General features: G+C 38.7%; 1 protein-coding gene across 1 annotated transcript in view; it reads right to left on the reverse strand.

The window, feature by feature from the left end:
• Nucleotides 1-2,225: 2,225 nt before the first annotated feature.
• The window catches only part of MBD2 (methyl-CpG binding domain protein 2), a 69,428-nt gene continuing 45,020 nt past the window's right edge, over nt 2,226-26,633 (reverse strand). Inside the window, exons 5-8 of the mRNA XM_017882981.1 lie at nt 13,779-13,869; nt 12,228-12,405; nt 7,165-7,303; nt 2,226-2,698 (exon numbers count right to left, since the gene is read on the reverse strand). Coding sequence (XP_017738470.1) covers nt 7,177-7,303; nt 12,228-12,405; nt 13,779-13,869 — 396 coding nt within the window. The 3' untranslated portion in view covers nt 2,226-2,698; nt 7,165-7,176. The remainder of the gene's footprint in view (nt 2,699-7,164; nt 7,304-12,227; nt 12,406-13,778; nt 13,870-26,633) is intronic.

The following is a 26,633-nucleotide window of genomic DNA, read 5'->3' on the forward strand; positions in this document are numbered from 1 at the left end:
GATAGGAACAACAGTGTGCTCTTTGCAATGTGTGCCCCACTATGTGCCAGGCACTGTGCTACACACTTTAGAAACAGTCTATCTCACTGGATCCTCACAACAACTCTATGAGGTAGGTATTATTATTCCTATTTCACTGAGGAGGGACAGGCTCAAAGAGATTAAATAACCTGACAAGTCACACAAATGGCAAAAATCAGGATTCAGACACAGGCTCTCCTAATTTAAAGTGCGTGCTCTTAAAAATCACTCTAAACGGCATACAAAGATAAGTGAGGGAAATAATACGGTCACATTTGCCTGTTTGATGATCTTTCTGATGACTATATGGAGTGAAAAAAAGGGGGATGAAGAGAGGGAAGGGGAAGAAAGTGGACAGATGAGCAAAAAAGGAAGCCACTGAAAGTCAAGGGGACAGGAAAGGCAGTTCATATGAAGGCAGTGGTCGTGGGGATGGAGGAGATGTGGGGTGCAGTCCGTAGTTCTAATAGGATTGATGAGAAGTCAGAAGCAAGGGAAAGGGCAGCATTGTGCTCACTCCTGGGCTTCTGCCTTGGGCAGCTGGAGAAGATGGCTTGCTTCTACCAGAGTGAGGGAATGGAAGAGGGTGGTAGGTTTGTGGGGACCAGGTGATGAAGTTTTGAACAAGTTGTCTTGTGGGTATACTGGGAACACCCTGGACTTATGGCATGGTCCCCAAGGGACACCATATAATGGCTTTCATACCTTGTTCTCCACCTGAGCGAAGTATATAAGCAAAAAAACCAAAAAAAACCCCACAAAGTTTTATATGTGTATACATTGTGTTTTTGCTTTTACAAGCTGTTTAGAAAAGCACATATATCTTGGCTGGATTGGTTTGTAGGAAGAATATATGATCACCAAGCTGAAGTTACCCCAACCCTGATCACAAATAAAGAATCATGGACTCGGGGGAGGAAGAGAAAAGCCCTTGGACATCCATTCTCACTAGTCACACTAGCTTTTAAAAAGAAATCACTATGATCCTCACCCCCACCCCAGTTGGGACAGTCTGATGGGGCCAGGGCAGGCACCCTCTACCAGTTGGCCTCCAGGGTCTCCAAGTTTCCCTGCTCATCCACCAGCAGGACTGCTTTAAGGAAACTAATGGCCCTAGGGTCCAGACATCAAAGTTGAGTGTAAATCAGGAATTCCAAGAAGTGTTTATGTAGTTTGGCAAAAAGGTCCAGGAAAAACAGCAGCCCAAACCTAGCCAGTCATATTGCTTTGACTATTCCCCTCTTCTTCCCTGCCTTGGGAACTGGAGGTAGTGATAATAAAATGTACAGGTGACACTCATGTGGAATTGGTCGCACCCTTGACTGCATAATTTAGGGTCTAATTTTAAAAGAACTCAAGAGTAAAGAAATAAACACATCCTTCCTATAGAATGATTTCACTTTTGGTCTATCTCTCAAAATTTGTTTTAATTTGCTTATAACTACTCCCTCCCTTCCTTGGTATCAGATTAAGTATGTTTTGATTTTGGAACTCGTTTAATAATGTAATGCTAGTTTTCACAATTAAATATCAATATTTCAGGTGGTATGAAAATTACACTCACGAGTTTCAACAGAAAAAGAATGTTAATATTTTGGAGGCCAGGCCAGGTACAGGTAATGGTTTGTAAAGTATTGAAAACCCTTTCATTAAGCAACTCTGCCTAGAAGCTGCCTCTCACTGTAGCCAAGAGTCTGACCTGCACCTGTTAACTCAGTAAGCTACTGGACGTTAGAGAGTGCCAAACATTGTTTTTTTTTTTTTTTTTGTCTTTATTTGGAAGTTAAATATAGATAAAAGATTGCATGGATGTCGCTTCAACAAGGATAAACTATGCTGTTTTTAAAAAACAATAAACATGGACGCCTTCTAGTAACACCTGAAGGGTACTTGTGTATCTGACTCATGCCCAAGGGAAGAAAAGGCCTTATTCTTATAGAACTATCAAAAGTCCAAGTCACAGGCAAGGAAAAAAAAAATTACACATGCTAGATGATATTTAGCAGAAATTCTTAGAAATTCTGGTGAAAGCACGATTCTCACAATGTCCAGGGGCAATAGTTCATACTGCAAATGTATGCGCTATCTTCCTCCAACTCCATGTCAGACCTAAGGCCCAGGGATCAGAGATGAATGTAAATCAGAGGAAGGCTAATGAGGGGTTCTTTATTGTGTGTGCTCTTCAACAGAAAGAATTCCAATCAGTCTGTGAATATAATCATTTATTTGTCTTTACAGTGATGATGGAAGAATGTACAGGTGTCCCCTTTCAATAAAGTATAAAAATATGTTTATATACAGTGAAGTCACAATAATCTTTAACTGGGAAATTTATTTAGAATTCCTGATCTGTTCTTATTAAAACTGTGGGGGAAACAAATATTTTATGTAAGTGCTACATTTCCAGTAGATTGCACCTGGCATCAAAAGCTCAGCTTCATCTTAGGGTCCTGCTTGATATTACAAAAGACTAATTTTAAGTCCTAGGACTCAAAATAAACATGATTTTTTGAATAATAGATATATACATCAAAAATACATCTAAAAAGGCATTGGTTAGTGCTATTAAAAGCTCTATGTGCTCGGGTACATTTTTTTCTTACAGGCAAAAGCCAGTGGAAACATTTTTGTTCAATTTCTAGGAATTTTCTCTTGGGGAAAGTCGGTCGAAAGTTACCTGTAAAAAAAAAAAAAGAACAAACTTAAGTAATCTTGTGATTTATCAGGTGAGAGGTCAGCAATACTCAAGAAAGAATTAGAGACTGAATTCCACTTAGAACCATGTTTTTACAGCCTTGATGAACATTTAGTTACAGCACTTCATAAATAAAAAGTGCTCAACATATTCTCTCATTGTTTCATTTTATTTTGATGATAACCTTTACTATCCTGTTAATTTTCCAAAGAAATCATATGTATTCTTCTATATGTTTATGCAAATATTTTCTAACTACAGTTATCTACATCAGAATAAAAAGAGAATTCAAAGGGCATACAAATGAAAGAGCAGAATAGATACAGAACAATCCAAATACATTTTGAGAAAATGTAGAAAAATTTCTACTCAAGATACTTTATTTTACTTCACAATTTCTTTCACATGAGAGCATTTACAGACGACAGGCATGTACTGAGTCTTCCTATTGTTTAACCTGGATGAAATGGCACTGTGCAACTGCAAATTGAACTATTTATGTATTTGATATCCTATCTCATGTATAGCTAAATATATTCACACCTTTGTTTTTATAGTCATCTTCTTCTTACAATCACTTCTAAAATGTTTGTCTAATATCCTGGCATTTCTCTAGGATTGTAAAATTTAAGTAACATAGTAAATTGCAACCTGCTATTTAACTAACCAAATAAATAAATGAATAAACATCCACCTTACTAATAAGGAGGATTAGAAAGAGCTGAGGCATGATGAGGCCGGCCGACCTGAAGGGACCTTGGTTATCGCTTACGAGCCTGTGAAGCTGGCCATGTCCCACCCTTTACTTAACTAAGTCCTACCTTACCACAGGTTACCATGGACAGCTGATTAAGTCATGTGGTTGTGCTTTAGTTTCTTAAAACTTTTAGGTATATATGGTGTTATTTGAGTAAGGTAAATGTAATTTTCATAATTAAGAAGTACATCTAAATCCTTCCCAATCTACAAGTCTAATGGCTTAGTCTAATAATGCCATTCTCAAGTTTAGAAGATTGCATACATAATTCGAATCTCTCCCTACTTAACATGCCAAAATAATAGCTACTTTTAAAGAACTGATTAAAATTCTAATCATTCAATATTAGTTTGTTATTACTATTATCCACATTTGTGCAAGGCAATGAGCAGTTGCCAACTTCTATATAAGTATAGTGCCAGTGCCCACAACACAGGCTTGCTCAGGAATAGCCTTGATGCCAACCTGCAAAGTAATCTGTAAAGAAAGCAAAAGTCGGCTGGTGGTTCACGCTGCAATCCCAGCACTTTGGGAGGCTGAGACGGGCAGATCACCTGAGGTCAGGAGTTCAAGACCAGCCTGCCCAATATGGCAAAAACCGTCTCTAGTAAAAATGCAAAAAATTAGCCGGGTGTGGTGTCAGGCACCTGTAATTCTAGCTACTCGGGAGGCTGAGGCAGGAGAATTGCTTGATCCCGGGAGGCAGAGGTTGCAGTGAGCTGAGATTGCACCCCTGCACTCCAGCCTGGATGACAAGAGCAAAACTCCATCTCGAAAATAATAATAATTTTAAAAAAAGGAAGCAGAAGTCTAGTAAAACCTCAATTAGGTGACCCTTGATTATCTGAAATAATTTCATGAGAAAAGTCTAGAAAAAAACCAAAAAGCCCTGACAGAACAGAAGGGCTTTCTGAGAGTCCATTCTGAAGCAACAGTGCAGAAGCTGGATTAGGTGAGATCCAGATCTCTCTGTGCTCCAGAGACAGCATAGCTGAAGCAGTGGACAGTAGAAACACACTTCAGACCTCCCTCTGAAAGACTTCCAGCATTTTAAGTACACTCATCAAAGCCCATAAATACATCCTTGCCAGTTTGGAAAACAAAATCCAAGTATCAACACAGCATCTTCATGTCTTCAATAAGAGAAGAGAAAAAGAGCTAAAATAGCACTGAACTGGATTGAAATGATTTTTTTTTTTTTGAGATGGAGTCGCGCTCTGTCGCCCAGGCTGGAGTGCAGTGGCTCACGCAACCTCCACCTCCCAGGTTCAAGCGATTCTCTTGCCTCAGCCTCCCAAGTAATTGGGATTACAGGTGCCCACCATCATGCCCGGATAATTTTTGTATTTTTAGTAGAGATAGGGTTTCATCATGTTGGCCAGGCTGGTCTCAAACTCCTGACCTCAGGACATCCACCCACTTCAGCCTTTCAAAGTGCTGGGATTATAGGTGTGAGCCACCACACCCAGCCTGAAATGATTCTGTATGGTCAGGAAACTGTGACCCAGAAGTACTGCCATGGATAGACATGTAAATGTAAGACATTATATGTACTATTGGATTTTGGTCTTGCTGTGGCATGAACCACTCCTCGATTAAGATAAAGGCACTCATGGAAGGGGAAAATTGTGTTAACAATTAAACTCACCCTCCGTGCAATCCCTACCCTTAGTCTGTTCCCCTACCAAACAGAGTTCCCTCTCACCCAGCTCAAGTGATGGCTCAAGCGAAAACCCTGAGGCATCCTCGCCACTCTCTCACCCTCACTTCCAGGCAGTCACCTGGTCACGTGATTCTTTCTCCAGCTACATCTCAGATGTACCCGTCTCTTCTTCTCCGAACCCATTGGCATGTCAACATCCTCCTAAAGCCATCATCATCTCTTGTGAGACTACTGCAGCAACACCTAATTGGTCTCCTTGTTTCCAAGCTTTCCCTACTCCAATCCTTGTATTCATGCAGCAGCCATAAGACTCTTGCAAAGAAGCAAATCTGATCATGCTACTGACTCTTCAGTGATTCCTACTAATTTTCATAATCAATCTCAAGCAGTCATCAATCTCCCTAACAACCCACAGGTCCTAGGTGACTAGGTTCACCGCCCACACATTCCCCCCACCCCTCCCCAGACATACTACATTCCAACCACATGGATAATTTCTTCATTCCTTAAAGAAACCAAGCTCCTCCTTGCTGTTCCTTCTAATGGGAACACTTTTACCCAAACCTCCCCTGGCTCATTCCTATGTATCTTTCAGGCTCAACATAAATGTCACTTTCTCAGAGAGGCTTTGTTGACCCTTGACATCACATTAGCATCCCCATCTCTCCCTCTGTTTTGGCTTCAAAGGAAACAATAAATAATTGGTTTGGGGTTGGCAAAAAGGAAGACATGGCCTGCCAAAATAAAGCAGGATGGAAGCCAGGAAGCAAGACGCAGCAGAAAGCCTTGGAGATCTGCATGTGCTCCTCTGAAGACAAGGTATGCCCGCGGCACAGAGCAATGAGCCTGGAATGTGAGTTTGAGATAAGATCAAAATGTGCATTTTTGTTGTTGTTTTTTGAGTCAGAGTCTTACTCCATCACCCAGGCTGGAATGTAGTGGCACAATCTCGGCTCACTGCAACCTCTGCCTCCCGGGTTCAAGCAATTCTCGTGTCTCAGCCTCTCCAGTAGCTACAATTACAAAATTCCAGCTATTCTACCACGCCCAGCTAATTTTTATATTTTTAGTAGAGACAAGGTTTCACCATGTTGGCCAGGCTGGTCCCAAACTCCTGACCTCAAGTGATCTGCCTGCCTTGGCATCACAAAGTGCTGAGATTACAGGCATGAGTCACCAAAACCAGCCTAAAATTGTGTATTTTTTAAGGTAAAGTATTTATTATGCTTTTCAGTGTCCTTCTTGTTCTCCCCACATCAAATCTGTGCTAGGGAGAACCTAAGAAAAATAAAGAGATTTTGCTACTTTGCCACCATAACTTTAAAGAGAAGCAATATGCCCCAGAGGCTACTGTGATGGAGATGACAGTCCCCTTCCTCTCCTGGGGCCGTTCCTCCCTACCTGACAAAGTCCTTTTCTTCTGCTGCTGCTCTTCTCTAGTGACACCTTAGAGGTTTTCCACCTGGTTTTAATAAAGGAGACTAGATCCCTTGCAAGTGACTGCAGGGGTGTGAATATCCTCCCAGAATGGGAACAAAAGGATGCAATAACTTATATGGTCCTTCAATCCAGAGAGAAGAACCAAACAACAGCACATGCATAACCCGAGCAGAGGAGTAGCTTTTTCATTCACTGTGGAGGAAGCTAAAGGGAAAATAACAAGAAAATATAACAACACCATTTTTTTTTTTCCTGAGATGGAGTTTCACTCTGTTACCCAGGTTGGAGAACAGTGGCACAATTTTGGCTCACTGCAACTTCTGCCTCCCAGGCTCAAGTGATCCTCCCACCTCAGCCTCCTGAGCAGCTGGGACCACACGCATACAACACCACACCCAGTTAATTTTTTGTATTTTTGGTAGAGATGGGGTTTTGCCATGTTGCTCAAGCTGGTCTTGAACTACTGAGCTCAATTGATCATCCGCCTCAGCCACCCAAAGTGCTGGGATTACAGGCAGAAGCCATTGTGCCCGGCCAAGAAAACACAACATTTTAAGTTCCAAGTCACTCTCTCTAGTGTCAGTTTACCTGATCATATTCTTAGGCTTCATCTCCACTGTCCATTTCAATATCCATCTCTTCTGTATCAGCAGCTCGCGACAAGATGTCTGCCATCAGTGCTTCTTCCAATTTCTTGCGTACTTGCTGTACTCGCTCTTCCTGTTTCCTTTTTAAAAACAGAATAAAAAGGCACTGATAATTTGGCAAGTAATGACAATATGAAGCTGCTACAGAAGTTCATCCTTACTTCAAAATCATTAAATTTCTAAGAAGAATAGAGTTCCTTTTCAGATTTTGCAGAGGTTGCTTCTAAACACAAATCAAATCTCACCAATGAGCCCTGCCAAAAAGAGGAATGTTCACACAGACAGTTATCCCTCATCACACATGAAATTCTAGAAAGAGCAGATTGACGTCAGTGACCTTTTCTTAAACTTTGAAAATGTCGACTGTGTCAAAATTTGGGTTTATTCCTATAAGGACAATTAGAAATAACTTAGAAGCAGGAATAAAAGATGGAGGGAACATAAATAACGAAAGAAAAGTGACTTGTTCATGGAAGCACTGAGAAAGATGGAGGAAGCAGAGACATGATAAGCTGGGATTTGATTGACATTCCATGGCTAGGTTAGTTAGGAGAGAGCTCTCTCCTGGGTTCCCAGGTCTGCAGGCAACAGGTCAGCATGAAGGAGCCAAGACCACATGATTCTGCACACCGAGGACAGACACTGGAAAGTCTCTCTTCGACTGAGAAAGTGAGTTGCTTAAGAACATGCCATGAGTTTCTCTGTGTCTCAGTGATTACAAAGGAACCTCAAAAGTGAGGGTTAATAACTCCAAGTCATTAAAAAGGCTCTGTACCACTAGATGAAGAACAAAGCACAGGAAGAAAGGCTACCAGTATACACTTTATCTTCAAAAAGTTAAAAAAAAAAAAAAATATAAGTAGAGCCCCCAGAGGGTAAGAGACAAATTCCTAATATGGGTCTAGCAAGCAAAGCTCGGTAAATACAAATTGACATCCAGAACCAAGTAGAGAGGCAAAGGTCGAAGAAAGACAAGAGAAGAGAGAAGGAGAGAAGACTGGTAGGAAAAGTTTCCAGTGGGAACAAGAACAGAAGGCAATGGCAGAGGAGGGAGGGTCAGCAGAACAGAAAACGGGGCAAACCTCCTGAGACCAGAAGAAAGGAGATAAGAAAAGATGCAGAGAGGGAAATGAAGATGCAACAAGGAATATACTAAGGGTTCTACTGAAAAAAAAAGTAATTTTCTCTACCAATAATTGAGGAAGACAGATTTCAGCAATTCCCAAACCTGGGACAGCAGAGGGATAGAGGAGCAATGCTATAGAAGATTGCACTAAGGGTCCCTGAGTATTCACTCTATAGGGGCTCAACCAGCTGCCAAGTCATATTCAGTCTACTCAAGATCATACCCCTTTGACCAAATAAGACTATGTCCAAGATAGTGAAAGTGACATATATGTACTGCTTCCCACAAAAACTTTGGATATCTTTATGAAACTCCAAAACACCACAAAGAGTTAAAAAGTATAGACTTCCACTTATTAAATGAATTTTCAAAGAGGGAAGCTGTCACTGGGTCAGTCTTAGCTCTATAGCCTCTGTCATATTAAAAGAAACTAGAGTTCGACAGATTTTCATGCCATGGGACAGGGTCAAGCAGAACATATTTGTTTATTTCTTATACAGTTAGTCTCACCTCTGGGTCAGTGACTCAAAGTTTATGACAAATGATGTATTAGTTTCACTGGCAGTCTTTCACTGATAAGAGTACAAGAATCTCCACAGCTGTCCTAGAGTAACCTCATTAGGAAGATGGGGAAAATGGAGCAAATGGCACCATCTGCAGTAATTTGGATGGAGAATTTTATCTTAAACTCTAACATTTCCCATTGATTTTCTTCTATCTTGAGCATTACTTTCCATATTTGTGAAAGCTGAAATTTAATCATTTGCCCATTGCTGTAGGCAGAATTGTAAGATGTCCCCAACATTCCCCCTTCCCCAAAACCACCTCTATGTGCACTCTTTATATAATTCTCTCTCCTTAAGGGTGAGCAGAACTAGTGAATATGATGGTATATCTCTCCATGATTAGGTTACCAATCAACTGATTTTGAGTCAATCAAGAGGGATTACTGTAGTGGGCCTGACCTAATAGGACCCCTTAGTGGAGCTGGGATCTTCCTGACAGGAGCATAAAGGGGCACATGGAGGAGCCACAAGACAAGGAACTACAGGCAGCTTCTGGGACCTAAGACAGCCACCATCCCATAGCCAACAAGAGAACAGGGGCCTCAGCCCTAAAACACAAGGCATGAATTCTGCAACCATCATATGAGCTTGAAAGAGAACCCCAAGCTTCAGAAGGGAACACAGTCCAGTGACACGTGTAAGACCCAAACACAGAACCCAGTCACACCAGGCCCAGACTTCTGACCTCAAAGAACTTCGAGCTAATAAATGGGTGTTGTTTTAAGCTGCAAAGTTTGTGAGAATTTGTTACAAAGTATGAAAAACAAAACTACCCATCAGTGCAAATGGTATCAAATATGCTAAAAATACTTGAGATATATCTTGTTGGGGTCTTCAGCTGGAGGTTTAATGTAGACAGACTATTGGATACACAATTAGATAAAGAGTAACAGTTCCATTTGCAGTAATTTATTTTGAACATGTACTAATTCAACAAGGAGTATTTGCTTCCTAATTTCTGTCATGACAATTAAATCAAATGAGCAATTTGTTAGACAAATTTACCCAAAAAGGAAATCATCCAGAATTGGCTTTGAGATAGTTTCCTCAACTATCAAAAGATCTGCTGTTGAAGCCATCAACATTCCTGTGATATAACTCAGGGAACCTCCATCAACACACATAAAGACCTGGCGGAATCCCTGCTGATTCAGTATTCATTCAACATGGAAAAGAACTTGTCTCTGGAGTAATTTTCTTCCTCAAGGGTAAGAACAATCCAATGAGCAAGCTGATTCCTTTCATTGATTTTTTACATTTTGTTTTCTTAAAAAATAAAGTTTTTAAGAAACTTTATGGCTGGGCACAGTGGCTCACGCCTGTAATCCCAGCACTTTGGGAGGCCGAGGCGGGCGGATCACAAGGGCAGGAGATCGAGACCACGGTGAAACCCCGTCTCTACTAAAAATACAAAAAATTAGCCGGGCGCGGTGGTGGGCGCCTGTAGTCCCAGCTACTCAGGAGGCTGAGGCAGGAGAATGGCATGAACCCGGGAGGTGGAGCTTGCAGTGAGCCGAGATCGCGCCACTGCACTCCAGCCTGGGCGACAGAGCGAGACTGCGTCTCAAAAAAAAAAAAAAGAAACTTTATTCATATTCATATGCAATCAAGGCATATGAATACAACTGTGTACCACTTTTTATCTTTGCAAAATAATTACTTTAAGACCCAAGAAGGGCTTTCGTATTATAAACCTAGATAGACTTACCCATTTAAAAACATTTTCATGTCAACTTTGTATGGATTTTCAAAAAAAATACAAATATAGGCTGGGCGTGGTGGCTCACACCTGTAATACCTATAATCCTAGCACTTTGGGAGGCCGAGGCAGGCGGATCATGACATCAGGAGTTCAAGACCAGCCTGGCCAATATGGTGAAACCCTGTCTCCACTAAAAATAAAAAAATTAGCTGGGCATGGTGGTGCTTGCCTATAATCCCAGCTACTCGGGCGGCTGAGGCAGGAGAATTGCTTGAACCCGGGAGGCAGAGGTTGCAGTGAGCCGAGATTGTGCCACTACACTCCAGCCTGGGCAACAGAGCAAAACTCCATCTCAAAAAACAAACAAACAAAATAACAAATATAAAACATTTTAAAATTACATGATTCGAAAGTGCAATCTGCTGGTTTTGTCTAGGAACAATACTCTAATTAAACTGATTTACATTCAGGGGACAGAAATAGTGAAGTATACACAAGGCCATATTTTTAAAGAAAATGCAATATACTATATAGTATCACTATAAAGTATCACTATAAAGTAATGATATTGAGGTCATAAAACCCATATAAGAATTGCTCTGTGGTCTTACTAACTGGAGTAGTTTTGCTTTTCCTGTGCAATGGTTTGCTTCTATTTTCTGGGTTCTACCAATCTGAGTTGGATGTTTTCCTTTTACCATTTGCTGCTGAAACCCTAACTTGTGAGTCAGCCTTAGAAAGAGTGAAAGATGTCAGTAGATAGTTTGCATCTTGCCTCATTCCTGACTCTGTTTTATTGCTTTACCTGTGGTTTCTTCTTTCTTATTTGCTTCTCTTCTTGCTCTACTGTGTCACAAGTAAGTTTAAGAGCAGCATCACTATCATCTGATTTAAAGAGAGATTGGTTTCCAGACAAACCAATGAAGGAAGCAATCAGAAAAGGCATGACTGAGCGAAAGGGGTTCTTTATATTTATTTTTATTTTTCTAAGACAGGATCTAGCTCTGTCGCCACAGCTGGAGTGCAGGGATGTGACCACAGCTCACTGGAGCCTCGACCTCCCATGCTCAAGCAGTCCTCCCACCTCAGTCTCCCAAGTAGCTGGGACTACAGTTACATACTACCACACCTGGCTAATTTTTTAAAATTTTTTGTGGGGATGGGGTCTCACTATGTTGCCCAGGCTGGTCTCAAACTCCTGGGCTCAAGTAATCCTCCCACCTCAGCCTCCCAAAGTGCTGGGATTATAGGCATGAGCCACTGTGTCTGTCAGAAAGAGGTTCTTTAGAATAGAAAGTCAGAATCCGAAATTGCAAAAGACACAGTAAAAATGATGCTTAGGGAATATAACTGATCTGGTGCCTGTCCTTTGGACATGACCATGATGATATCCCTGGCATGTAGCATTTACACCCCTTTCAAGCATGTATTTGTTATAATGGTCTTTTTTCACCTTCCATCAGTTTCTGTAAAACTCTGTAAAAAAAAAAAAAGTATAACTTTCTAGGTGATATATCACTTACTAGCTATGCCACTGAACCTAATGAACAGCATAAAATTTATCCAAATGTAAAAACCCAAGTTTATGAAGTCATGTTAAACTGCATTACCTGATGTCTTCATCTGTGACGATAAAAGCTTTGCAGAGGGGTTGAGATGTGTTAAGCCAAACAGCGGGGTTCTTTTCCACAGCAGCGGAGACTTGCCCTGTGATTGGCGCAGAGCTTGTGTGCAAAGCACTGGCAACAGCAGATAAAAGGGTCTCATCATTGCTACCTGGACCAACTCCTGCAATGAGAAATAAGTACTAGTTAAAGGAAATGTCTCAATGTGCTGAGCAAACTTTATGTGACCTAAAACAACTGATATTTTTATATATATTTGAGATCATATATGTAAAACCGATATAAAACAAAGCAGCAAAAGATAATATATCTACTCAATAGGTATGATACACTAAATAATTCACACTAAAGAAATAGTAACAAAATAGCTGAGCATTTTTTCTTACTTTAAAAAACAAATCCTCATGCTTGCTGTAAGCTTATAGCTGAGCATTTTAATAATACTTTACCAGAACTTTAAAACACATTTTCCAAGGTACTAAACTTTTAAAAAGTTGGCTATATTTCCCCAAGCAATGTTAATTATTTTAATGAGGTGAGACTTGGTGAAGCGACTATACTCAAGTATCCCTTTTAATGTATTCCTAGAGTACTGGTAATAGTTTCTCCTTGTAGCTTTTAACATTAATTTCCAGAAATATTTCAACAATTATCTTCTTTGTCTCGGGATTCAAAGAAAAAGCCAATGCAAGCAAGCTGTACCTGTGGCTTTAACAGCTTTTTTCATAAACCTAACAAAACAGCCAAAATCAGAGAATTAATAACTGCACACTTTGATTACTTGTAAGATACTGGCACCGTGTCACATGTAAATGCAATGGTTAAAGTCCTAAACCTGTTTAACTAGTTAAGGCCAACATTCCAAGAACATAAAGAGATAAGGCAACAATCTAACCATGAATTATGAGGATTTTTGAGCAATTCACAATACATCAAGCTGTAGAAGCCAAATTTTTAATACTTGAAAAATAACTCTTCTCTAGAACTTGCAGTTCTCATATAACACGAAAGGTAGATCAGCGACTGAATTTTCCACCCCAGATCCCACTGGTTGCTGTTGCTGGACCAAAGTGCATCTGTTCCCACTGCTACTTAGAGCACCAGTTTGTGGAGGAGGGGCAGAAGGAGAGCTGTTAGTTGTTCTTGTGGTAAGAGGATGAGAGAAAGAGCAGGTGGTAGGGCCAGATGCTGCTATAAGCAGGAAGCTTGAGAAATTCTGTTACTCCTCTACATCCAGTGCTAAAAGTAGCACATGGGTTAGCTTCTGTGATGAACCTAACCTAAAACCAAAATTTTTACAAAGAAAAAAAATCTAAGATAATATACTACACGGCAGCATCCCTGTAACACACAAGTTTTTCATGTAGCTTCTGCCTGGCCTTACTAAAACACAAGAGGTACGTCATCCAGCAAGGCATATGACCTCCCAAGGCAAAGACCTCCTCTCAGTCATTGCTGAATCCACAGCATCTAACAGAGTGCCTGGCATGCAGTAGGTACTTAATAAATGTCTGCTCAACTGAACTTAGATAATACCTTGAAGACCTTTGGGTAGTTCCATGGTTTTTATAATTTGTTCTGTTACATCTGATGCACTAAGTCCTTGTAGCCTCTTCTCCCAGAAAAGCTGTAAGGCAAAATATCACTGTTAATAGATACATTCTTGAAACAAGAAAGTAGCGCATCGATGCTGTTGAATAATGAAATTTAAATCATTTCAATAGTTTCCTATAATTTCCTCATTTTCCTTATAAAAGCTAAATGATATTCCAAACGTGAATTATTTCAACACATCATAATCCTCTCAGATGACATTGCTCAAAAAAGGTTGTTTTATGTGACCTATTCACTTGTTACAGTACTATAGATGGTTATATGCTGTATACTATGTATAGTTTCTTATAGTTTATCTTCCGAAGAAAAGAATTTGAATTTTTTAAAGATTCATCTGGCATGAAATTTTAATGCTATGACTTATTAGGGAAAAGAAAACAAATTATATGATGTGTTATCCCCCTTTATCCAATATTATTAGAGAAAGAGCTACTCCAATATAGGATTTCTCCAAGACAATGAAGTTTAGCTCTTTAGCACACTTTAAGGGAGAAAAGACCATTTTTAATGAAACATTTTCTAAAATGTTTTAGATGCCTCCTTTATTTTTAAACTGGATGTCATATTCATGAGTGACTCCCTGCTGCACAGGGCCTGGATCACCATGGTCACTTAGTGGCCCCAGGTCATCATTATGGGCATCAGTGAGTACACTGAGAGGCTCTTCATGCCCTAGGGGCTATGGAGCTTTTTGCTTATTCAAACACTAAATGGTCCAAGACAATCATGGTTTTTATTTTATATCCTTTTCATGTTTGATTCTCTCTCCTAGTTATTACTTTTCACTAATATCACTCACCCATTCAACATATATTTATTGAGCTCCTGCTAGGTACTGTGCTCACCCTGCAGATGTGACAGTCAGTAACAGAGACAATGTCACTGTCCTCATGCCTCCTTTCTTTTCTAGTCTGTTTCATATTTACTGCAGCCAAAAAAAACAGATAAAGGATTTCTATAGGACTCTGTATAATTGTCTTTAATCCTGGATACCAGGGCCTGTCACATAGTTGGTACTGAAAAAATATTTATGAGAATGACTGAAAATGGGAGCAACTGGACTTAGAGTGAGGATCTGGGGGACACACAAACCCATACTGAAATCTCAGCAGCAACACTGTCTCTAGATAGACGACCTTGGACAAGGTCTAAACCCATGCTGAAATCTCAGCTGCGATACTCTCTAGATAGACAACTTTGGACAAGGTTTATAACCTCTTCAGAATCTTCAATTTATTTCCTCTTCTATAAATGTGGCAACAATAGCTATCACAAAAGATTACTGTGGGAGTTAAATAAGGCAATATGTATAAAGTATCCATTATAAACTGGGCACAAGATTTATCACATTTGCTTTCAGCAAACTGTGGCCACTCTGAGGGCTTTTGGGGCTTACATTCTGACTTTTGGATATATGTGAAGTATCAGATAATTGTCCTCCAGATAAATGAGAAGATACAGTAGTGTAATTCTATTTATGTTAGAAGAGCAATATGCTGAATTTGTAATAAGCACAACACTAGCACCAAGGAAGGCCTTTGGTATATAGTAACATCTTACATCTCTCTGCTAATCACATTATCAGTAGAATATGTTGTCAATATAAACAAGTCAACAATTCGAGGATATAAATATATTAATCATCATGAATGAAAATTAGTAAGGTGAAGGTAATAATTGATGAACACAATAAATGTCCCAAGAAAACCTGCCTGCTTTCTATTTGCTCTTTGGTGGAATAATATCATCTGTGTTTTGAATATCACAGCTATAGAAAAAAAAAAAAAGGAAAACAAAACCCAGTTACATTTCTAATGAAAAAGTATCCAGGAGAATTAGTGAGGATAAGATTAGTAAGTGCTTTTAGAATTAAATATTATGTGTGTGTGTGTATATATATACACAATTTAATAAAAGCACTTACTAATCTCATAGTCACTGATTTGTAAAAATAAATCAACACTACCAAATAAAAGCATGGGAATTATGAACAGATACATTGTTTATATTTTACATCTAAAAGTTCCAATTCCAGATACTAAAAAATAATTTGTTTTATTCTATCTTTTAAATTCTTAACTTTTAAACTTCTATCAGTAACAAGGAAAACAATACAAAATTTAAAAGAAAATTTAGTAAAATAAATCCTGGACTGAAATACAAGTATATGGCTCTAGCTTGTATCACATCCTGGTAACCACCACGTGTCATCTGATAGCCCTCAACTACAGCTGAAGTTAGAATCTGATATGTGTGGATGCTCTCTTTATAAGAGAGGACATAAGAAACTAAGATTTTGCATATGCTCTTTCGATAGTAAAAGCACCATTTTCAGAGTTCAGGAGCAAAAATAACAAAATTGTTATGCCACGAAAATGGAGAGATATATATATATATTTATGTATGCGTATTTGTGTGTGTGTGTGTATCTTCCCCACCCCAACTCAGGGGAGAAAGGGGAGTGAAAAGGTCAGAGAAGGAGAGGAGGCTAGTTTAAGAAAACACTTAAATGGTCAAGGTCACTTCCTCTCCAACCTTTCCAACACTCACTCAAAGCTAACAAGCTCACCTAATTTCACTGAAAACTGAAACGGTCCTCAGGAGGTAAACGTCTGTTTACATCTCAGTATGTTCCTAACTCAACTTTTCTGTACATCCATCTTCTCAGATCCCTGTTTTATTTGTTTGGGCAGGGGATGCGGGCAAGGATTATTTGCATTTTAAAATGCATTTTAAATGTACATACAGTAGGCATTATGCTAAGTGAAAGAAGCCAGTCTTTCCCACTCTGTGTGATTTCACTCCTATGATACCCTGAAAAGGAAAACCTATAGGGAAGGTTGCCAGAGATTAGGATGGAGGGGAGTCTGACAGCAAAGGCTCAGCACAAGCAACTTCTTTGGGGTGCTAGGACTGTACTTTCTGGTTGTTAATACGTGGAGACTTTATCCAGCTTATATAATGACCATTTTCTTTTCTTTCTAAGCCTGTTCCTCAAGGAATGGCCCAATGTGCGCTATTGCCCTTTCCCAAGCCTACTGAAACTTTATTAGCCCACCCCCTTTCTAGCCAACTTGCACTAAACCTACTCTAACAGTCAGCTCCTCTCACCAAATTCCAAGATCTTTTCTCATTATCTTTGGCCACTATAGCCCTCAGTGCTTCAGAGGGAGCAGGGGAGGAAAAGGTCTTCCTTTGCCTAAGTTTAAAATTTCCTGATCTACTCACTTAGGTGAGTAGGTTTTTCCTTGGAGATTCTGTTCACTTGGAAGTCTCCCCGCTTTCTCAAACATTAGAAGTCCAAAGACTTTAATATTCAAAAGATGACTAATACTCAAAATATTCAAAACATATGTAAGGACTCTCCCTCTATGATGGCTACCTAGTCTCTTGCACTACACTCCATAAGCACTACTGCTGTCATAAATCCTAACCTACTCACTGAAAATCTGATTTCCCCTGCCAAATTCAGTGGTTTTCTCAGCTTAATCTTGCTGCCTGGTGTGAAGCCAAATGATCAATATATAGAATATGTATAAGGAACAGTGATTTAACATTTGGAGAAACTCCCAAAATGTGCTATCACCCTCAGTTATTACATCTCCCTCTAATCCTCAATAACCAGATGCTCTGAGTGCATCTAATACCTTGTTCTCTTTGTCACTTTCCAGTATATTAGAACATTGGCTAGCTCCACATGCCTATCACCTTATAACACCAACGGTCTGGCCAATGCCCTATCCAGGAAACCAGCTGATGGAGAGAGAAACATGGGATGGAATTAAAAGTCACTCAAAACCACAAAAGTGCCTAAAATTTAAGTGACAGTGCAGAGCATCTTTGGAGAAACCATCTTAGTAGTCACTGTAGTTCATCTCTACACATTTTCTCCGCACAGTTCTCCTAGGAAGGACATCAACGGAAGCACAGCTACATGGACTTTAATCCACTTAGTGGCCCAAAGAACAAACATGAAGGTGTATTACAAAAACTGCTTCTTTAGTGAGGTCAATGATCAAATCTGTTTACTGAAAGTAAAATGAACCCACGATAGCATTTCCTTTTCGTAATTGTTATGTATTCAACTTGGACTTTGAGGGATTTGTTCAATTTGCCTTATGAAGAATATACAAAGAGGATGAGAAAGAAACAGGGATCAGAAACAACTCCTTGCCACCATTCACAGACACTGATCCCTATTCTGATGCTCTGGGAACTGAGGCTGATAATGCTGATTATTATTTACCTTCATCACCCTGAGTTTATTAATATTACTCTGAAGAGATTTCTACTCTTTACTGAAGAACAAAAGAGATGGCTTACTAGGAAAAAGGAATTTGAGGATCAACAACATTCAACAAATACTCTTTGAATGCCCATGATATGTAACGTGTTTTTCTGGCACTGGGGATGCTTGGTAGGATAATCGGCAACCACTGCCTTCCAGGAGCTGTTTGGTAGAAAACATGCAAAACTCTACAAGGCCGACCGCAATAATGAAGAAACTGATTTTCCATGTATACTCACGACCTCAACTTGACAGTCAACCTTGAGGACAGGAATATCTAACTTATTATTAATCCCAGAGTGAATGGGATTGGGTTTTAGAATCTGAACACCCAATGTTCAAACTTGCTTTTTCACAAGCTTTATAAATTGGACAACTGACCTCTCTAAGTATCAGTTTCATACCCTATGGAATGGGACAATATAAGCAATCTCAACGGGTTATGGGAACAAAATGAGGAAGTGTTATAAACACTTGAATATGCCCAGTACACAGCAACTATCATTTTACTGTTTCGTTTCCCCTGTGGCTTGTAGCACATTGCTGATCATACAATAGCACTTAATAAGTAGTTGGTCATTTTATTAAAATTAGTAAGTATAAACAAAGCAAAAATAATCAATTCTGAAAGGTAAGTATTAGCAAATGAAGAGACTGAGCAAATGAATATGAATCTTCCCTTCCCTTCCTTCGCTTTCAATTGGGGATTTCTTGCTACTACAAATATTTTTAAATTCTCCTCTTCCTTCTCTCCTCCAAGCCAGACTGCCTCTCACCTGGACCTAAGGTTGGTTGGGAGTACTTTGGTAAGCAGTACTGGCTATATAATTTACTGGGCCCAGAACAAATTAAAAATGTGCAGCCTCTTGTTTTAAAAAAATTAAGAATTTCAAGGGTATAGCAGCAGAGCATTAAACCAGGCATAGGCCCTTCCTTCTAAGTGAGGGGCTCTTTTAAGCACAAGGCCCTGTGTAACTGCACAGGTCACATGTCCATGAAGCTGGCACTGGTAGCAAGTATGGAGCAGCAGTAGACAGAAGGAGAGAAGAGTAGAGAAAGGAGGTCCCTGTGCTGTGCAGCAGTACTTAAGGAAAGGCTGGGATGTAATCTCTTCCTGAAACTTTCTTAAAAGAAGGAGAACAACAGAAAACAGTTCTGGCCAATTCTATGCAATACAAAGGAACCTTTCCTTAACTAATTAAAATAACGCAAGGATTTTTCATCCCTGTAGTTTCTCATCGGGAGAACAGGATCACTGCTAAGGCTCTCCATGGTGGAGCAGTATTAATAAGGAAGGTTGGAAGACCAGAGAATGAGGAAACCATCATCACGGGGAGGAAAGGACTGAAGCCTAGAGAAGGATCAGAATTTTGCTCTATTTAAAGTCCAGTGGAGAGCATGGATAGCTTTTAATTAAGATTCCCTAAAACTGTAATCTTCTTGTTATTTTTGGTCCATCTAGTTGATGATACTAAAGCCCTCAGAAAAACCTCAAAAGAGCTGTGAGCTTGTTTCAAGAATAGAAGGTGGGAAAGAATCAGGGAACACAGACTATATTTCTAAGCTGCAATGAATCAAAAAAGGCAAAAACAACCCTAACCAGTAGCATTAACTGTCTGGAGCAGAATTTCTCAGCCTTGGCATTCTTGACGTTTGGGGGTAAATGACTATCAGCTTGCTTGGTTTATACACCCACAAGATGTCAGAAGAAATACTCCAGTTGTGACAACCAAAAAATATCTCTGGACATTACCAAATGTACCCAGGTAGGTGGGCAGTGGGGCAGTAAGAGGAAATGGGGGAAACAAAATCATGTGTAGTTGAGAACCACTGGTCCAGAGAAAGAGAAAAAGGATAGGGAAATAGGAGGTTTATAAAGGCAGGCGCCCAGATCTCACAGCAGAAACAGAAAGAAGGGCCCCCGCCAGCATGCACCATCACTGCAAGCTCCTCTCTCAGTTCTCAGTAGTGTGTCTCCCAGCTCCCCTCATTCATGAGCCTTAGAAGAACCTATCTAAATGGATTGGAGGTGGGTGCCTCTTTTTTTTCACTGCCAGACAACTAGGAGTGGTGGAGAACCCAGTCATTCTGGAGAGTAAGATAAAGCACAAGTGGGAGAAACATTTCATACCTCAGAAAGTTGTATTTGCTGCTAGAAATGTGGTTGTAATTATTTTTAATAATTCAGATATACTTTAGATTAAATGGTCTTTTATGGGTGGGTCTGGAACACTAGAGTCATTTATAATATCATTTCTGTTGGAAGATGTAGAGTTCCAAATAAATGAAACATGAAATTTTATATCACAACTTGTAAACTAGAAAGTATCTGTATAAAGGGATGTCAGATTTTAGAAGGGGTTATCTTATTTACCACAGGATCGGGGTTCCCACACATGTGCGAATCTGTCACTGACTACTGAGAAAGGCACAGCTCCGTTTAGAATGACTTTAAGTGTTCAAATGTAGGTACAGTAGCAAAATAGAACAGACAGGTTTATTTGGAACATGTTAATTTCCATAAATTAGCATGTAGCTATCAGTAGGCCTGGCTAATTCTTACATGAAAACTGGAGAAAAGCCGGGCGCGGTGGCTCAAGCCTGTAATCCCAGCACTTTGGGAGGCCGAGTCGGGCGGATCACGAGGTCAGGAGATCGAGACCATCCTCGCTAACACGGTGAAACCCCGTCTCTACTAAAAACTACAAAAAACTAGCCGGGCGAGGTGGTGGCGCCTGTAGTCCCAGCTACCCGGGAGGCTGAGGCAGGAGAATGGCGTGAACCCGGGAGGTGGAGCTTGCAGTGAGCTGAGATCCGGCCACAGCACTCCAGCCTGGGTGACAGAGCGAGACTCCATCTCAAAAAAAAAAAAAAAAAAAAAAAAAAAAAAAAAAAAAAAAAAAAAAAAAACTGGAGAAAATTCACCAAACTGAGCCACACGAAAACCTAAAACTTATTTTAGCCCTCATGCATTATCTTAAAAAGCATCTTCCCTTTTGAAATTATAATCTCTGTTAGAACAAAAAATAAACTGACCAGAGAAATCTGCTGAATTTCAATAATGAAACTAAGGGAAGTTCATCTAAAACTCCTACATATCCAAACTCCTGTTTTTTGTTGTTTATTTTAGACACCATAGGCTGAATATTAACCTCCAAGCCAAGAAGACTGTAGAGCAACTTCAGAACAACTAGAAAAGTCAGGCGCTAAGCCTGAAGGTCTAGAGCCTCTATGAACATCGTCCTTTCCACCTCAGATCTCCTCCTATTTTAGAGAAATAAGAATGTGCTGCCCTTCTAAGATTATCCCGCCACCTGCGCTCTTGATCACATCTTCTACCTCCTCCTCTTCTTGCCCTATCAATTTCCCCAACTTCTCACATTTTCCATTTTTCCCTTCCTCTCCTGGGACATCTTCTTTTAAGTGACAAATCCACTTGAACACTGACAACTTAAAACATGCCCTTATTCACACTGCTTCCCCCTCAAGCCATCTTGATCTCCTCCTTCCACTAGCAGAGAGACCTTGTATCTTATTTCCCCACATTCTATTCATTCTTTTCCTTCTAACCCAGGCTCTGCCCCTTTTATTTATATGAACACTGACCTTGCCCAAGGTCACAGTAACCTAATTACCAAATCCAATTCCTAGCTCAAGCCCCCCTGTCCTACTTCACTGATACATTCGCCTGCTGCCAGGGGAATGAGGACCTTTCATGACAGCTCTCTGTATGTTTCTGTATTCTTTACTACTATTAAACAACACATTAAAATGTCTAACATTAATTGTCAAAGATTTAGACTATAAGCATTTTTCTTTTTTCTAATGAAAAAAATTTAAATGCATAAGATATGTGATATAATTTTTAAAGTATATGAGGACAACAGTGTTAATGCTTTATAAAACAGAAGAACCAAAAGTTACCTTAAAAATCTCCCCATTTTAAAGTTTTATCTGCAATCTACAGCTGTCAAGAGCATGATGCTTGACACAAAATTCGCACTCAGATGTTTGCAGGATGAATTTTTGGCTAAGTAGAGGGAGGACAGGGTGATAGAAAGTGCTGGTTTGGCAGCTAAATGCTTTAATCCTGGCGCAAACACTAAATAGATGTGCTTGGGCAAAGCACTTAATCTCCTTGCATATATTTTCACTAGTAAACTAGAAATCCTAATAACTGTCAGATCTATCTCAGGTTATCAAAACACTAATAAAATATGAGAAAGTTTTTTGAGAAAAAAAATCTTTTATCAAATTGCTCAGAATTTTTTTCTAATGTTAGGATTCCATCAATTTAATGAATATCTTACTCACTTTCATAAGGCAGTTACTAAAGCTAATCAAATAATAGAGACTCTTGTCACATAATTGTCGATTAAAGCAAAATCCAGAAAGTGTGTACTTTCTTGTCACTCTCAAAAAGCTAAATATACAAGACACTGAGTTAGGGCTATGTGGATGAATGGTGTTTCCTGCCAAGAAGAAATTCACCGTCCAGTTTATAAACTGCTTTATTTCAGATCAACCCCATATAGTATCTGAATTGTCTAGTTAATGGTCAGCAATAACAACTTAACTTAAATACCATGGTCTGCAAACATCAAAAATCAAGTATGAGCTACCCTCTTATTTTGTAAGAGTAGCCCAAGAAGAAAGAGCTAGATAATAACAAGAAAATTATGCATAAATCAAGGAAAAGCTTCTTTCATGTGCTGTGCAAACTACAATGTGATCTCTTTTTAAGGCAAAAGATAATTTGGGCTAAACAGGTTAGATGAATAAAGCAAAGGGCAGATTTTAGGGTTGATGAAGATAGAGGTGCAGTAAGCATTTGCTGTAGTTGTTTGTCTAAATTTTGCCATGAATACTCTCTAACTTACACACTGTGGGTATACGATACTTGTCAAGTGCCTGAAAAGGTACCATTATCCTAAGATGACCAACCATGGAATAAGAGCATCATTCGAGGTGCCTAGATTTTTCATGTGCTCCTCCCACAGAAAAAGCTATAATCATTTTCTTACTGATACGTAAGTTCATACAGGAACTTAGATGTGCTCCTTCGCTACTTTTCACATATTTGTCATACATCAGTATGCCTGCAATTATTTGTTCAGTGTTGGTTTTCCTTATCAAATTCAAAGTTTTATGAGGATGGGAACATGTTCGACTTTTTTGTTAATATAGCATCTGTTAATCAGCAATATATGCTGTGGAATGAATAAATTGCTGATTTCAAAACCCACTCAATGGCAGGAACTTTGATCTCTAATAGATAAGGATCTATCATTAGTTGTTTATGAGAAGATATTCCCTTAAGAAAAGCTTTCTTGAAACTAATTTCAGTAGTGTAAATTAATTCCTATTTTTTTTTTTTCCAGACGGAGTCTTGCTCTATTGACCAGGCTGGAGTGCAGTGCTGCGATCTCAGCTCACTGCAAGCTCCGCCTCCCGGATTCACACCAGTCTCCTGCCTTAGCCTCCCAAGTAACTGGAACTACAGACGCCCGCCACCACCCACAGCTAATTTTTTGTATTTTTAGTAGAGACGGGGTTTCACCGTGTTAGCCAGGATGGTCTCGATCTCCTGACCTCGTGATCCGCCCGCCTCGGCCTCCCAAAGTGTTGGGATTACAGGCATGAGCCACTGCGCCCGGCCAAATTAATTCCTATTCTTTCTGTAGGATACTAACAGGCACAATTTTTCTTTTCTTCTTCTTCTTCTTCTTCTTTTTTTTTTTTTTTTTTTTTTTTTTTTTTTTTTTTTTTTTGAGACAGGGTATCACTCTGTTGCCCAAGCAGGAGTCAGGGATGCAGTGGGCATGATCATAGCTCGCTGCAACCTGAAACTCCTGGGCTCAAGGAATCCTCCTGCCTCAGCCACCTGAGTAACTGGGACTACAGACCCACACCACTGCACCAGCTAGTTTCTTTAAAAATTTCCTGTAGAGATGGAGTCTCACTTTCTTGTCAGGCTGCTCTCAAACTCACGGCCTCAAGCAATCCTCCCGTCTCAGCCTCCCAAAGTGCCTGGATTACAGGCATAAGCCAGCATGCCCAGTCGTTCTTCCTTTTTAATACCAATACATTGAGAAATAGAAGCACCATATGCACTATTTAGAATATGACATTAGTCAACCACTAGAATTAAAATCAGGTTATAAATCTTCAAAATTATCAGAAGTATATATTTAAATGAAAACCCAGACCACAGAACAAAAATAGAAATACCAAAAAATAATGACAAAATATTAAAAACATTATATAAACACAGTGACAGAATTAAGACCAAACATATCTGTAATAGCAATAAATGTAATGGTAAACTTACCAATTAAGAAAAAGACCTTCAGATCATATTTTAAACAAATTAAAACTCAACTATATGTTTTATGCAAGAGACAGATGTAAAATAAAACACTCAGAAAGCTGGAAATAAAAGAAAGTGCAAAGAAATAGCAAACAAATACAGGCATAAAAAACAAAGATCCCAACAGTACTATAAGATTACTTCTAGGCAACAGTGACAAACAAGATGAGGCATAATCCATTATAAAGAAATAACTTCTATAAAATAAATGTTTTCTTATAAAAAGAAATTTGATCTAATTGGATTTGAATTTCAATGAGGAAAAGCTCGTATATAGACTGAGTTCAAAACCTGTTAGGAAAGGTCTCCCCAATACCTCATTCCACTTTTCATTTGGATACTACCAAGATCAGAGAGAAGAATATCACAATAGATACTGCAAACATTAAAAATATTACTAGAAATATATAAACAACCTTATGCCACTAAATTTGAAAATTATAAAATGCACAAATTCCTAGAAAGTCACATGATAAAAACTAGAAAGAAAAAATGAATATTCTTCCATGTATCTATTTTAAAAATTGAAGCCTGAGCAACATAGTGAGACCCCATCCCTACAAAAAGCAACAAAATTTTTAAAAACTAGCCAGGTGTGGTGGTGTGTACTTGTAGTCCCAGCTACTCCAGTGGCTGAGGTGTGAAGCTCACTTGAGCCCAGGAGGGCAAGGCTGCAGTGAGCTGTGATGGCACCATTACACTACAGCCTAAGTGACAGAGTGAGACTCTGTCTCAAAAACAAAGAAAAAAATTGTATATATAATTTAAAACTTTTCCATAAAAAAATTAGGCTGAGATGACCTCCCAATTAATTATTCCAAAAGAAATGTTTTGTTTTAAAAAATGCCAATTTTATGCAAACTCTTCCAGAGAATATAAGAAGAAGGATCACTTCCCAGCTCATTTTACAAAGCCAGAAAAATCTTGATACTAAAACTTGAGAAGAAAATTACAAGAAAAGTGCAAGTCAATTTCAAACATGAATATAAATGCACAACATCCTAAGCCTAATAACAGCAACTCTAAACACTGATAAAAATGATAATACATTACAACCACATGGGGCTTACTCCAGGAATTCTAGATCTGTTTAACATTCAAAAACATCAAACGGTGAAATTAATCACATAAACCAATCAATATGATACACTTTATTAACAGAATAAATAATAAAAATTACTTGATCACTTAACTAGGTAAAGGAAAATAATTTGAAAGAATTTAATATCCATTCATAAGAAATATTCTTAGTAAAATAGAAATAGAAGCAAATTTCCTTAATCTGACAAATAATATTTACAAAAAAGCAAGTATCACATTTAATGGAGAAACATTAAAAATGATCCCTTGTATCACTAATGAGACTGGAATATCTGTTATCAACTCTATTCAAGATTGTATTGGAAGTTCTAACTAGTAAAATAAAACAAGGACAAAAAATCAAAGGTTTAAAGATTGGAAAGAAAGAAAGAAAGAAAGAAAGAAAGAAAGAAAGAAAGAAAGAAAGAAAGAAAGAGAGAAAGAAAGAAAAAGAAAAAAAGAAAGAAAGAAAACTCTCATTGACAGATGACATGTTTATTCACATGTAAAGTCCAAAAGAATCATAGATGACTTAATAATTTAAAAATATAACTGAATTCAGAGTGAATACACAAAATCAGTTTATTTCTAATACTAGCCAAAGATGATTAGAAAATAAAAATTTTATAAATGACACCATTTACAGTAACATCAAATATCTAAGAATCAATTAAAGATATATAAGATCACTAGACTGAAAACTATAAAACCTTAATGGATGAATACATAAGACTTGTGGACTGTAATACTTAATATTATAAAAATATTAATTCTCCCCAGTTGATCCACAGACTTACATCCTAGCAGCATAAAGAAAATACTATTGATGGGCATGTGGCAGAAATTTTAAAATCAGAAAAGGTTAACTGTAATTATATTAGAAAACCTAACAGAGTTATTAAGATTAAAAACAACAAAGAATTATGACAGAAAGGAGTGGCAGGGCATTACTTACCCTACCCAGAAGAATTTTCATTCATAATAATGCGAACTCTGATTATTTAACCTATTTACCTAAAATTGTGATACATCTAGGTTG

The sequence above is a fragment of the Rhinopithecus bieti genome, unplaced genomic scaffold (assembly GCF_001698545.2).
Source record: "Rhinopithecus bieti isolate Rb0 unplaced genomic scaffold, ASM169854v2 scaffold_13674, whole genome shotgun sequence".
NCBI classification, from domain to species: domain Eukaryota; kingdom Metazoa; phylum Chordata; class Mammalia; order Primates; family Cercopithecidae; genus Rhinopithecus; species Rhinopithecus bieti.